Source organism: Macaca mulatta, chromosome 6 (assembly GCF_049350105.2).
Source record: "Macaca mulatta isolate MMU2019108-1 chromosome 6, T2T-MMU8v2.0, whole genome shotgun sequence".
Lineage (NCBI taxonomy): Eukaryota > Metazoa > Chordata > Mammalia > Primates > Cercopithecidae > Macaca > Macaca mulatta.
The window spans coordinates 166,669,861-166,684,581 of NC_133411.1; the positions used below are offsets into that span (position 1 = coordinate 166,669,861).

Consider the following 14,721-nt stretch of genomic DNA (forward strand, 5'->3'; position numbering starts at 1 on the left):
TTGGTTGAAGAAGGAAAGGGTACAGAGGATGGGCTGAAGGAAACCCAATAGTGAAAGAAAGGAAGAGTATTTTCTTCCCAACTCCAAATGATTTAGGGGTATTTATGCCTTTCTTCAAGTATAACTTAGTAACCCCTTCGGAGACAAATCATTACACTGGACAGACAGACAGACAGTGAAACAACCGTTGTTTTTCTCTTTCATGGGTTCTGAAAGAAAAATATTGATAAACTCTAAGTTGATGTTCAAGAAAAAAGATATAACATAGGAGGGCATGATACAGGAAATGCTTTAGAGGTCAATCTGATTAGAAAAAGAATTAAAACACAAAGGTTCAGATACACATTTACTTCGTCTAAGAATTTGCCACATATTTGAGAAAGTGAAGATACACTTCTTAAAGAAAAAATTTACTTAAGATTCTAGGTTTTAAACATCAGGGACCATATTCTACTGCTGCCACCAGAGGGTGGCTTGATTGCTCTGAAGTAACAACACTTGAAAGCTCCTATTCTTTCAAACTAAGTTAAACACATTGAATTGCTGAAAGATTAAAAACCGCAGTCAGCTAATTACACTCTCTCTCATCTCTTATTCAGCAAATGAATCACTTTTCATTACCACTTAGCTGAAGTACATGAATTTCTGCCTAATTAGAAATGTTGTAGATGGAACATTAGCAAGAATGGAGCAGGTCAGGATATCTTTGCTGCTTCATTTTTAATTCCTAACAGTAGACTCTGATAGGAAAGAATAGAGAAGTCATTAAATAATTTTAAATTATTTATAAAAATTACTTTGCCCAAATTATACAATGGTCTCAAATGTCTAACAGAATAAAAGAAAAAGCAGTTCAACATTGATTTTAATGAACATTTTAATGTTATGTATAACAGAACATTATGAATATAATGGAAATAAAGTTTTATCAATTTAATAAAAAAATTTTCAACATAACATGGGGAGGCAATAATTTGATATCTATATTATAGTATTTATTTTGAAAAATATTCCCAGCTTGAGGGTAAAACAATTAATTTTGCATTCCAAACTCTAGAATCATGATTTTCATGTGAGCTTAATGCAGAATTACAGCAGAAAAATGAAAACATTTTAATTAATTTCCTTTGTCGTTAAATCAATAAAATCTTTGACTGCTACAGGTCTCCTTTAATAATATATATTTAACTCTTCTACTGGAACCATACTGCTAATGCTGTATTATATACACTCAAAACCAAAACGAAACAAATACTGTATAAAATCTAAAAGCAAACATTTGAGTTGTAACATTTATATTTAACTTAAGGTTTTAATGGATTTTTACCTTTTCAGACACCCCCCCAAAAAAATAAATATTTTTCTCTTTTGAGTGGTCCTGACTTAGATGATGGCTACAGGGATAAACACGGAAGGAAGCCTTGCCAAGTTAATCACTGCAAATTGTAAATAATGACGACTAAAAACAAACAGAAGTTTTTTTTCTTTTAAAGGAAACCATAGAGCAGTCCTGAAAAAAAATTTTTCCTAGTTCTGCACAGGATAATTACAGCAGAAGACGTGGGAAAAGTCCCATAGCGATCACCAATTGCTTAAAGAGGTTTCGTTACAATAAAAATTTGGATAGTATAATAGCAGTGTTGCTGGAACATTAGCAAAAGTATATACATTCCAGTTACCTTTGATTTAGCCATAATCACATATGTATGCCTTTTTTGGACAAAAATATATATTTTTATAAAAAACTGATCATCCAACTTTAATGATTTCATATATGGACTCAAGAGTGGTAGTAAAAGGAACAGACCCAATTATGACAAGGCGATCCAGGGACAGAAAAATCAAGTTCCTCAGGAAAAGAAAGTATAAAATTAGAGATTCAAACACATTTATTCAGCCCTATTCCAATCTTCCCACAAATTATGCTGTTAAATGGGCTCCTCAGTTGATAAAGGCTTTCAATGGCCTCACCACCCACTTGTGGTCTATCCTCACTGGAAAAAAAATGATTCTGACTGCCTCATCTGAAGTGCTCTTGCCTGGCCCTCTGAAATACTGGATATTTCACTTTTATAAAACAGCCTTTTTGGTTCTTTATGTAGATTTTAATTAATTGATAAAAGAAAGGGTAGTTGATTAGCATTTTCCATCCCGACATCACCTATCTCCACAGCTAAAAATTCTTCATTCAATCTGCTTCTTTTACAATCTCTTATTTGCTAAAATTGGCGAAATTTGCAAAGGCATCTTGCTTGGGTTGCACAGTTCCAGGAGTCATGGCTATGTTGGGCATGCCCATTCCCATTGTGCCCGTCAGGCCCATCCCAGCAGCGGACATCCCTATGTTCATGTTCATGCCCATCATGCTCTGGTTCATCATTGGAGTATTTCCAAGAGGGGCCATTCCCATGGGGCCAGTCACCACATTGGGCATGCTCATAGGCATGGGTCCCCCTATCAAAGTGTTAGTTTGGGGTCGGACAGGAAGCATGTTCGATGGAGAACTGAGGTTCACGGCTCCAAAACTTTGAGTCATCACATTCATAGGCTGCTGCATATCTACCGGAAGAAAACAGACAGAAGAACTTTACCACAATAAATTCTTAGGTTCACAGAGCAGAGAACTAATAACTTCTTGAGCATCTGTACTTCTTTAGCCCCATTAAAATTCCTTTACAGTGATTTTATTAGAAGTCAATTACTCTGCACTGGTTCCTCTTGAGAAATATATTCAGTGACTATTGGCTCTGGTTCCCCAGAGATGTAGAAACAGTAAGAGTAGACTGGGGAAAAACAGCCAACTTAAAAACATTCCTACAAAACCTACTGTTAAATCCTACTTAACAAGTTGTCAAGAACTAGTGTGTATCAAAAATTTTAAAAAAGTTTATATCCTTTGACATATTCTATTTTTAGAACATTCTATTAAAAAAATCAGAAGTATGAAGATTTATACAAAAATATTTTAAAAGTTTATATACATTGACTTATTTTTAGAACATTCTATTAAGGAAAAAAACCAAAGTATGAAGATTTATATAAAATCTTGATTTATAATAACAAATAGCTGGAAACTGAAATAATTAGCAAGGGAAATCATACACTAATATGATAACTATCAAGCGCTAACAATCATTTTTCCTAAGAATATTACTCCACACAGGGAAAATGATGACTTAATGTTGAATAAGAACAGCAAGAAACAAACCAACATAGAGAGAATGATCCTAAGTATTAAAAATATGCTTAGAAAAGATGGAAAGCGGCTGGGTGTGGTGCCTCACACCTGTAACCCCAGCACTTTGGGAGGCCAAGGCAGGTGGATCACTTGAGGTCAAGAGTTCAAGACCAGCCCGGCCAACATGGTGAAACCCTGTCTCTACTAAAAATACAAAAATTAGCTGGGTGTGGTGGCACATGTCCTGTAATCCTGGCTGCTCAGAAGGCTGAAGCAAGGAATCGCTTAAAGCTGGGAGGTGGACGCTGCAGTGAGCCAAGATTGCGCCACTGCACTCCAGTCTAGGCGACAGAGCAAAACTCCATCTCAAAAAAAAAGAAAAAAGAAAAGATAGAAATATGTATGAATGGTGATTACCCCTCAATGGCAGAATCAGACGATTTTTGTTTGTCCATCATATTTGCCTATATATTTTTTAAAAAATCTGTATAGCAAATTTTTGTTTTAGTGAACAGGTCCTCAAAACTCTCCACAATACAATAAATGTTATCAGGCCAAAAATAGAATATAAAGTAATTCAATGTGCCAGGAGGAATATCCAGTAAATATTATGTGAAAATATCTTAAGTGAACAGGCATTTGGTTAGCTGTTAGTTACAATTTATGTGATGTATTTTTATTTCATAGTTTGTAGTAGTCCTGGCATTAAGGCAAAAGACTGCAAGTACACAAAGAAGTGGGACGTCTTAAGGTAACTTACTCTGTTGCTGAATCATTGTATTCAGTGACGGCTGCTGGGGTTTGGAAGGCTGCATGCCAGGTAGTAAGTTGTCTAAGCTGATGTTTACACTGGGGTCAGACCAAGTGGAGGGCAAGGTTTTGCTGACTGATTTCTGGACCATATCTGTATTCTGATTATAGAGAGGATTAGGCTTCTGCAGCACTGTGCTAACATTTTGCAAAGGCTGGAAAATAGAAAAATGCTCTAAAAATTAAGCATCTGTTCTATAAAAATTATCAGATGGCAATTTAATCACAACAATACACTTCTGAAACAAAGAGAACCACAAATGTTCTATCCTAATGCTTTCAATACCCTGAATCATTAGCTTCCCAAAGAGGTTCCTCTGAAGTCCCAATCAGATTTGAGGTGGATAAAACCAACAATTTACCTACACTAACAATTATTCTCCCAACACTCAAAGTCTAGAAGCCACCATTCCTGGCAAATGCCCAGGGGAACTACCAACTTTAGGTTAGTATAGCTTTAAGGAGATACACAAGTGGAAATTTATCCTTTCAAAACAGAATTCAGAGGCCAGGCGCGGTGATTTATGCCTGTAATCCCAGCACTTTGGGAGACTAAGGTGGGCGGATCACCTGAGGTCAGAAGTTCAAGACCAGCGTGGCCAACAGGATGAAACCCCATCTCTACTAAAAATACAAAATTAGCCAGGCATGGTGGCACACGCCTGTAGTCCCAGTTACTTGGGAGGCTAAGGCAGGAGAATCGCTTGAACCGAGGAGGTGGAGGTTGCAGTGAGCAGAGATCGTGCCACTGCACTCCAGCCTGGGCGACAGAGTGAGACTCTGTTTCAAAACAACACAACAAAACAGAGAATTCAGGATATGACATCTCACATTATACAAGGATATAAGGCAAAACCGTGAAAAAGCAATTTATATTTCACATATCCTGACTGACTTTCCCTGCTCTGTGTATACTTTTACTACCTAAAGTGAGCAACACTAAATGAACTTGATGTATATGGACCAATGTAGGAGAAAGAAGAAATTCAGGAGAAAGAAGCAGAGGTTCCTAATGGTTACTGAGGATAACTGTGAAAAGGACAGAAAAAAGGAACAAGAAGAGGAAGAATAATTAAAAATGTACCAATGCAAAGAATTATGACAGTTACAATTAAGACTGCAAATAAAGTAGACTGGCTTTATGCTTAACTCATACATTAGGTCTTATTTCTGTTACACACAGAGCAGTCACCTTTCTGCTTCTTTCTTCTTTTCCTTCATCCTAATACCCCAAAGACAAGAATCTACACATTAAAATGAGTAATTAGCATCATAAACACATATTATCAATAGTTTGAGTCAAAAATAGCAAGTTCCTGGTACCACTCAGACACATTTTTTCCAAGCCTGCACTTGTTTGAATTCTAAGCTAGTACTAGGTAATTTGGATTTAACTATAAATAAAATAGTGAATTAAGAAGCTCCCATTTTAGTTTTCTTTATGAAAATGAAAGTTGAAAGATGAGCCTATAAAACACTTACATAATGTACAGCAGGTCCAGAATTGGGAAGAACATTCACCATTTGACAGAATAATTTTCCATATTAGCACTGATTATTTACAACCAATCAGTGATATTTCTTTAGGGACATGACCAGAAATTTTACTAAGCAGATACTTGCCATGAGTGAAACAATATCTCTATGTCTTTTCCTTTTTTTTTTTTTTTTTTTTAAAATGAGACAGAGTCTCACTCTGTCACCCAGGCTGAAGTGCAGTGGTGCGATCTTGGCTCAATGCAAGCTCTGCCTCCCAGGTTCACGCCATTCTCCTGACTCAGCCTCCTGAGTGGCTGGGACTACAGGTGCCCGCCACCACACCTGGCTAATTTTTTGTATTTTTAGTAGAGACGGGGTTTTGCTGTGTTAGCCAGGATGGTCTTGATCTCCCGACCTCGTGATCCACCCACCTCAGCCTTCCAAAGTGCTGGGATTACAGGGGTGAACCACTGCGCCTGGCCTATTTCTTTTTCTTAAAGACAATTTAAAAAAACTATCAAATACCAATTTGTTATAAGAATAAATTTTTGCCATGTTCCTCCTCTGTACAAAGGCACCATGCTTGGCTTTACAGTGACTACAAGATGGGGGAGAAGGTCTTGCCTTCCAGAATGCAAATGACTATGCTAGGGGAAAGAGTTTAAGGTAAATGAAATGTGCAGATGCATGTGTGTATATATATATATATACACACACAGACACGTATTCATACACATAAAAAGGACTTGCCTATTTTTCTGTTTTACACTCATCTATTATTAGATGAGTTAGAGCATCTCAAAGATGATAAGTAACAACTTCCAAGGGAACCAGACAACTTACCTGTGATCTTGACATAGGCAAACCAAGTCCCACAGTATTAGTGCTCATCATAGAGAAATTCATACTCTGGGAAGATGTCATGGTTGCCTGGGATGAGCCCATAAGATCAAACAGGTCTGAAGAATTCGAGGCAGCAGGAGGTGGGCCTAGAGCTGATTGTGAGCCACTAACGAGTTCTACCGCTGGCTGTGAGGCACTGCCAAAGAACTCGCCACTGGAAGCAACAGGGCCTGATGGGGCTTGGTTGAAGGCACTCCAGTCACCAAAGTCTCCATTCCCACTTGCTGCTGTTACTAAGACAGAAATAACTCTAAGGATAAGAAACTTCATGAAATGCACAGAACGAATATAACAATCTATGAAATGAAACAAATTAGAGCTGATCTGAGTCCACCCAGATTAACATCTGCAGGTACCATCTCCATCTGGACAGTATTCTTCCTCATGAATATTACACGAGAGTTAACAAGGTGGCAAAGAAAAAAAAATCCTTCCAAATATAAAGGAAAATCCATCTCTTGGCAGCTCTATAGGTGACATACTGAATTTACCACAAAAAAAATGGCCAGGCCTGGTGGCTCACGCCTGTAATCCTAGGACTTTGGGAGGCCAAGCAGGTAGATCACAAGGTCAGGAGATTGAGACCATCCTGGCTAGTGCGGTGAAACCCAGTATCTACTAAAAATACAAAAAAATTAGCTGAGAATTGTGACACGCGCCTGTAGTCCCAGCTACTCGGGAGGCTCAGGCACGAGAATTGGTTGAACCCAGGAGGTGGAGGCTGCAGTGATTGTGCCACTGCACTCCAGCCTGGGTGACAGAGCAAGACTCTGTCTAAGAAAAAAAAAGAATTTCTCACTTATTTGGCCATACTTCTACTGACAACACAAGGGCTATAACCTTAGCACATTGCCTGCTTCAACTGGGACTGTTTATTTACAATAAAAGAGAGGAAGAAAACTCATGTAATATTAAAAAACACAACCAAGCCAGAAACAAGCAAAACCCTATCACTATACTTTGCAAGTGTAAGGTTGAATGCCTAAAATCCATACTCTTAATCGCTATAGTCTTATCAATTAACTTCTAATCAATTCTTATATTGAAAGGAACAAATAAATATGAATAAATGGAATTTGAAAAAGCAAAAGGTGAAGAAAGAGCTACATAAAAACTGTCATCTGAAAGCAAATAGTAAGTATGTACCTTCCAAGTTAATTAACACCATCTCTTTGCACTCCATGTTCATTTACAACTTGGAAATACATTTTGTCTAGCCTAAAAAGTGACCAACCACTACAATATCATGTCTCATTATGCTAAATATCAAGAGAATAATAATGTGAAGTCTTTAAAAATACATTCTTCCATTACCACATTAAAATGTAAGCACCCTTGAAAGAGAAAATAATTCACTTAGAAACTACAAGTTCTACTAACAATTTAATGTAAGAATTGGACTAATATTCTTTACCTCAGGGTTTTACTAATACATGTCTTTGATCGTCTTTTTTTATTTTGTTTAAAGAGACCGCATTAAGAGTTTTACAATTAGTTCTAGATATTAAACAATTTAAACTAAGTAAGGCTGTTGGATCAATGTAAACTTTATGCTGATTTTCTATTTGTTTGATCTATAATGCAGAATATGAATGGAAACTGGGGCAAAATGTGTTGCCCCACCTGAAAACTTCATATCTGAAATGATTAATCACGGGAGGAAAAGATTTCTAGTGGGGCATGTATTGTTCAGAAATGATTAATCATTGTTGCAATGGTTTCAGCCCCCTGCATAATGGTGGTCAGGTCATATTAATCACATGCATACAGATGAAGAGATGTATCACTTAGGCAACATTAACATATTCAAATTATTTGCAAAGTAGGCAACTTTATATACCTAAAAACTTTGAGAATTAGACAGGGAAGCTGTAAAATAAGGGTAATGTTTACCTTCCACTTTGGTTTGCCTAAAGTAAGGCGTCAACCCTTAGAGGGCATAATCACACTTTAAAAATGAAGCAGAAAATCACTCAACAATTCTAGTTTCTGGAAAATACTTGGAATTTACAAAAATAAGTTGTCAAAATAACCCCAAACCATTTTACAAGCTATGTATCTTTTTTCCTAACTCCTCACAAACCTAACCAGATTTTAGGGTATGTCAAAACGAAGTTCGGTTATTTTTCACATAAATACTTTTAACATATCTAAATTAAAAAAGGAATACATTTCAGTAAGATAGTTGGTCTGATCCCCATGTCCCTAACTTTCATTCATGAAAATCGTAAGCTAAACTAAACATAAACCATGATATTCTTGCTGCTATTAAACAAAATGAGATTAGTTAGAGATACTCACATCCTCCTTTCCCTTTCAAAAAAGCTGAACAAGAGTCACCTATGAATACGGGCAATTTTCTTTAGATGTACTGGAGTAGTCTATGACCAAAATAATTCATTTGGCACATTTAAGGCATCTGCCCAATAAAACACCTTGTGAATAAGTTCTTTAGGAATTATGAATTATGAATACTACAAGTAGAAAAATGACAGAAAGAAGCTGACTTGGGGGGAATGGGAGTTGTTTTTAATAACCTTTTTACCACCCCAGACTTCTGGCCAATCAAATAGAATCATACCTTGGGAAGGGAAACTGCCTGATGCAGCAGCTGAGCCAAAGTCAGCAAATCCTCCGAATAAATCAGCTGATCCTCCTAGAAGTTAAGAAAAAGGTAAAACTGTTAGAACTAGAGAACAATTGTAAATAATTTCTGGAGGCCATTTTAGTGCCACAAAAAGTACCTAATATTAGAGGCCCAGATGCCTCATAAAAGCTAGTCTGTTGACCTAGATTTTCATGTCACTATGTTCCCTATGAGCTACCACAGACTCTTTTCTGTTCCTCAGTCCCGTATCTAGTAAGATAAATGACACTGTATCTGTGGTTAAAATTATCTAATATTTCATGAGCATAATGTGGAAAGAATACAACTTATCCAGCCAATTATGCTCTTTATAAGAGTCTTCGATGGATTCTAAAACCTGAGTAAAATGCTGCTGGGGAATAAGATATTCACAAAACAAGTAAATAAAATGCAGGATCTTTGATTGGACCCCGAATTTTTTTTCTAATTGCTATCCTGAAATGACAGAATTGAGACACTGGGGAAATCTGAATGTGGTCTGTATATTAGCATTAATACTGTTTTAATGTTAAATCCCAAGTATGATTATATCACGATCGTAAAGGAGAATGTCCTTGTAAAGAAATATAGGTTGAAGTATTTTAGGGGCAAAATGTCATGATTGCGACTTCCTCTCAAATGATACGGATGAAACAAACAGTACAAAACAAACAAATAAAAAAGAACCAGAGAGAGAGATAAAGAAAATGGGGCAAATTTTCTGTACATTTGGAATTTTTAAAAATAAAAAGTTAGAAAGATAAAGTCCACTTGTATAAAATCATTTTAGAGTCTGGTGTGGTGGCTCATGTCTGTAAATCCCAGCACTTTGGGACGATGAGGCGGGGGAATTGCTTGAGCCCAGGAGTTGAGAGATCAGCCTGGGCAATATAGTGAGACCTCATCTCTACAAAACCTTAAAATATTAAATTGAGCATGATGGCACGTGCTTGTAGCCCCAGCTACTCAGGAGGCTGAGGTGGGAGGATTGCTTGAGCCCAGGAGGCAGCGGCTGCAGTGAGCTGAGATTGCTGCACTCCAGACTGGGTGACACAGTGAGACACTGACTCAAAAAAACAAAAAACAAAACAAAACAAAAAAATTATTTTAAGCAGAGAGAGGGAGAAATATCAATACAATAGTTTTGGTGGATGTTTTCCCCCCGTAGTGTTTACTCCATAAAAGAGTAAATACTTGTGTTTTGTAATTTTAATGCATGGAAAAAAAAATAGCTTTTTTGCTACCTCTAGATAGGTGTTTTTAAAAGGGTAAGACCCAAATTATGAGTCTGCAAATCAACCTCTGTGTGCGTAACATTACATTCTGACATAAAATTATATTTGTAAATACTACATGGGTAAGAATATTTACTTTTACCTATAATTTCAATTATAACATTATTTAAAGTAATACTCCTTTTTTTCTCAGTTTAGGTAGTGAAATAGCCCAATATCTGAAACTTTAAATAGTTGTCCTTACTTTTGTCTGTCCTTAAAGATTTCACCTCTTAATAGTCACAACTGTCTACAGCAGTTCAATTATGGTGCTTTTAGTGTTATGTGAACATTATATAGGTTACATCACAGCTGCTTAGCCTGCAGTGCTTAGAAACTAGCCAGGTGGGACTGGAACATCTGGGCTGCACTCAAACACCACCAGGGACAGCTTCCAACATCTGGTGCCATTTCTGAATTGTCTTATCGCTGCAAGACATTCTGCCCCATCTGCTACACTCAACTGGGTTAATTAAACTAGAACCATCTCCCCTTCCTAATATATGGCCAACAGTAATAAAAGGAACAAATCAGTTTCTGATATGTGTGTACTTGGTATTTCTGTTTAATGCACATTTACTGTAGGTAACTATCAGCAGGCATAACTAATTCCTCATTGCTTCAGCACAGATGTACATGCTCATACACACACACATATATATATATCCTCCCTCACCAGTTGACTAATGCCAACCAAAGTGAAGGTGCTTCAATTCTATCAACACTACAGCTTAGTCTAATTTTTACTTCATCTAAAAGGGAGTATCACAGTGATCTGGTTTTCTCTTCCTTAAAGTTACAAACATTGTGATAAAATGTGACAAGGAACACAAAAGTTCAATGAGTTATATGTTTAAACCATTTAAACAAGCACACATATTAATAAAATCTAGCAAGTAAATGAATGCTTCAAACAGTTGCTGCTTAATATTCATAAGTTTGTTTTCTGTAAAGTTCCTTCATGTTAAAAACATTGGTCAAGTATACTGTTGGGTAACAGAATGATAATCAATCAATTAATACAACATTAAGGGATTTAAAAATTAAAGATTATTTTAATTTGCTTCATTTAAGCAGTAAATAAACATCAATATATAACTTACTATACCAAACAAGTTAGGAGTTAGGGATTTTCTTTTCTTTTTTTCTTTTTTGAGACGGAGTTCCACTCTTGTCATCCAGGCTAGAGTGCAATGGCACGCTCTCAGCTCACTGCAACCTCCGCCTCCCAGGTTCAAGCGATTCTCCACCCTCTGCCTCCCAAGTAGCTGGGATTACAGGCGCCCGCCACCATGCCCAGTTAATTTTTTTTATTTTTAATAGAGATGGGGTTTTGCCATGTTCGCCAGGCTGGTCTCGAGCTCCCGACCTCAGGTGATCTGCCTGCCTCAGCCTCCCAAAGTGCTGGGATTACAGGGATGAACCACCGTGCCTGGCGGTGTTAGGAATTTTCAAATCTTATTCAGTCTAGGCTACAAAGAAAATAGACGCTGAGGATAAAAGCTGTAGATCACAACTTCAAACTGGTAAGAAATGTTATTTTTGACATATCCTGTATTTAGTAATTCAGATAATTATCCTCCTTCTATCACCAAAACAGAAATTATATGATGTTCATAACTTATCTATCGCAAATAGTATTCCTCTCCATCCATATTACAGGGATTTTGATTTCAACATGAGTAGCTTAAGAATACTGAGAGCAAAGAATGGAAAGATGCATGTAACTATTTTACAAATAGAAGTTGTCTTTCTCCGAAAATGTTTTTTCTCTCTAATCTTTTAAAGTGCCACATACTATGCTTTTACTGGTACTTTAAGAAATGTGATCTTCGGCCGGGCGCAGTGGCTCAAGCCTGTAATCCCCGCACTTTGGGAGGCCGAGACGGGTGGATCACGAGGTCAGGAGATCAAGACCATCCTGGCTAACATGGTGAAACCCCATCTCTACTAAAAAATACAAAAAACTAGCCGGGCGCGGTGGCGGGTGCCTGTAGTCCCAGCTACTCGGGAGGCTGAGGCAGGAGAATGGTGTAAACCCGGGAGGCAGAGCTTGCAGTGAGCTGAGATCTGGCCACTGCACTCCAGCCTGGGCGACAGAGCGAGACTCTGTCTCAAAAAAAAAAAAAAAAGAAAAAAAAAAAAAAGAAATGTGATCTTCAACTTTGAAAACTGTCTCAAAAATTAAAAATCTCTTTATTTAGAAAATGTTTCTCTCTCCTAGGACTATCCATATCTATATGTATGATACTCATACCAAATTCCACATTCATTTTCTATACTTAAGCATTTTCCCAGATAACTTCTATCTAAATTTATATTCTAAAGGAATATAAATAAGACTCTACCAAAAATTGCTGCATGTGGAAGACTGCTGATTTTCACAACAAGTGCTATCCTTCAAGATTCCCACATGAGAACTGTCATTATAAATGAGCCATTTCCATCTGCCTTTTCAGGGCAGCAAGGAGGTTATTTACAGTCACCAGCTGGGAACATGTTATTTCCCAAAGCAATATTGTGAACAAGAAAATACAGCTAAACTAGACAGTACTTAAACGACAAATGGAAATTTTCTTTGACAAAAAAATTTAATCTAGATCACATTAAGACAAACTTTTGCATGAAGAATTCTAATACATACAACATCAAAGCAATGGCAAAGTACAATAAAATATGTAAATACATGACAAAGAGTTATTATCTATAATGCACATTTTAGAATATCAATAAGGATGAATACTCCTAACAAACAAAGAACATGAATAGATAGTAACAACTGGCCTATAAAAATATGAAGTGTTCAAACTCAATCATCAATGCAAAATAAAATGAAATATTGTTTTCTCTTACCAAACTGAAAAAGCTTTAAAAGATGCTATTGTGCTACAAAATTTTGGAAAAATAAAAAAAGAACGTCTAGAAAACAAGGGACTAACTGGCTAAATTATAATACAGCCACCCAATGTAAGATTATAAAGCAATGAAAAGCATTATAAAAGAATACCAACTATCATAAGAAAATGGTCGTGAGATCTTAGGTGAAAAGCAGTTTATCAACATACATAAAGAAATGAATAAAACCCAGAAAAATCCAAACAAATGAAGTCATATCTAAAAGCCTGAAAAAGATCGGCCACATAATAAATGCTTAAGTAACTACATTCATGGAATATGTAGAAAATGTATTTTAAAAAGATATTCAGCAGATTAATACTTGATGTGTCTAAATTATGGCAAATCACTTGTTTTCCACCAAATTGAGCATGCATTACTTTTGATAATCAGTGAAAAAGAGAATATACTGAAAAAATTTTATTTTCAGTAAACTTAGTTTAAAACCAGAGACAACACCTACCCAAATGATAAGTTGGTGTACTAAGAGTGGAACAAGGTGAGTATTTACATGTTCATGTAAATGTCTTCAACTAACTAGTGATTACTGGGTACAAAGTAGCTGGTTCAAATGTAAATGTAATACACATTTTGGATTTGATATACCTTAATCCTTTCAAATGTTTCTTTTTAACTTAAAAAAAATCAAGACATACTGCAAGTCATTTAAGTTCTATCTGTATTGATTATGCTGAATTTTCTCTTCAACCTCATTTATTGTACTAGAAATATCTTGTGTAACAGTATGTTAATCAAGACCTAAATTTCTTAATTACAAAAGGACAAAAGGGACAAGTTGGACTTCTTTTTAAAGAGGTGAGATCAACTAAAAAAAGAAATGGCACAGTTTTTGGCATTCTATTTCCAATTGGCTTATTTTCTAAATATAGTCACACATTTCTTAATGACAGACTGCATTAGGGCATTAGGCAATTTTGTCATTGTGCAAACATCATAGAGTGTACTTACACAAACCTACTTAGCCTACTACATACCTAGGTTATAAGGTATAGCCTATCACTCCTTGACTTCAAATCTGTACATCATGTCACTATACTGGATACTGTAGGCAACTATAACACAATAGAAAGTTTTCATACATCTAAACATAAGAAAGGTATGGTAGAAATATAGTATTGTATATGGAACCATGGTCACATACTATGCAGTCCATGACTATAATTTAAATTATTTTTCATTTCTTAAAATGTTTACTTAGAAAGGTACTTTATGTAAAAGCCACTGAAACACTATTTGAGTACAGATTCTTAAAAAATATCACCACAATGGGACATTTATTGAGATATAAGATAGTCTCAAGTAAATCTTGATAGTTAGGTTTTACATATATATTTTTAAACTTGGTAAGATATTCTACAATGATTTTACCATATATACTTTTGAGAATGCTGAGAACATGTAATCACACACACAGACACACACAGGAAAATCTAAGCATTTTCTCAGAGGATATATTTATCTGGTGAGTGGTACAGATGCCATATCTGCTTAGCTTTACAGTTAGTGCCCACATTACTCGCCTGATGGTACTATTA

The 14,721-nt window shown here is 36.1% G+C and overlaps 1 protein-coding gene across 4 annotated transcripts in view; it reads right to left on the reverse strand.

Moving 5' to 3' along the window:
• Window positions 1-859: 859 nt before the first annotated feature.
• The window catches only part of CLINT1 (clathrin interactor 1), a 72,904-nt gene continuing 59,042 nt past the window's right edge, over window positions 860-14,721 (reverse strand). For 2 of the 4 annotated variants that reach the window (XM_015141330.3, XM_077937385.1), the window contains 4 exons: window positions 8,952-9,026; window positions 6,311-6,603; window positions 3,939-4,089; window positions 860-2,559 (listed from right to left, as the gene is read on the reverse strand). In XM_015141330.3, coding sequence (XP_014996816.3) covers window positions 2,213-2,559; window positions 3,939-4,089; window positions 6,311-6,603; window positions 8,952-9,026 — 866 coding nt within the window. In that variant the 3' untranslated portion in view covers window positions 860-2,212. Of the gene's footprint in view, window positions 2,560-3,938; window positions 4,144-6,310; window positions 6,604-8,951; window positions 9,027-14,721 lie in introns of all 4 variants that reach the window. The other 2 variants (XM_015141327.3, XM_077937384.1) reach the window with 1 other exon arrangement.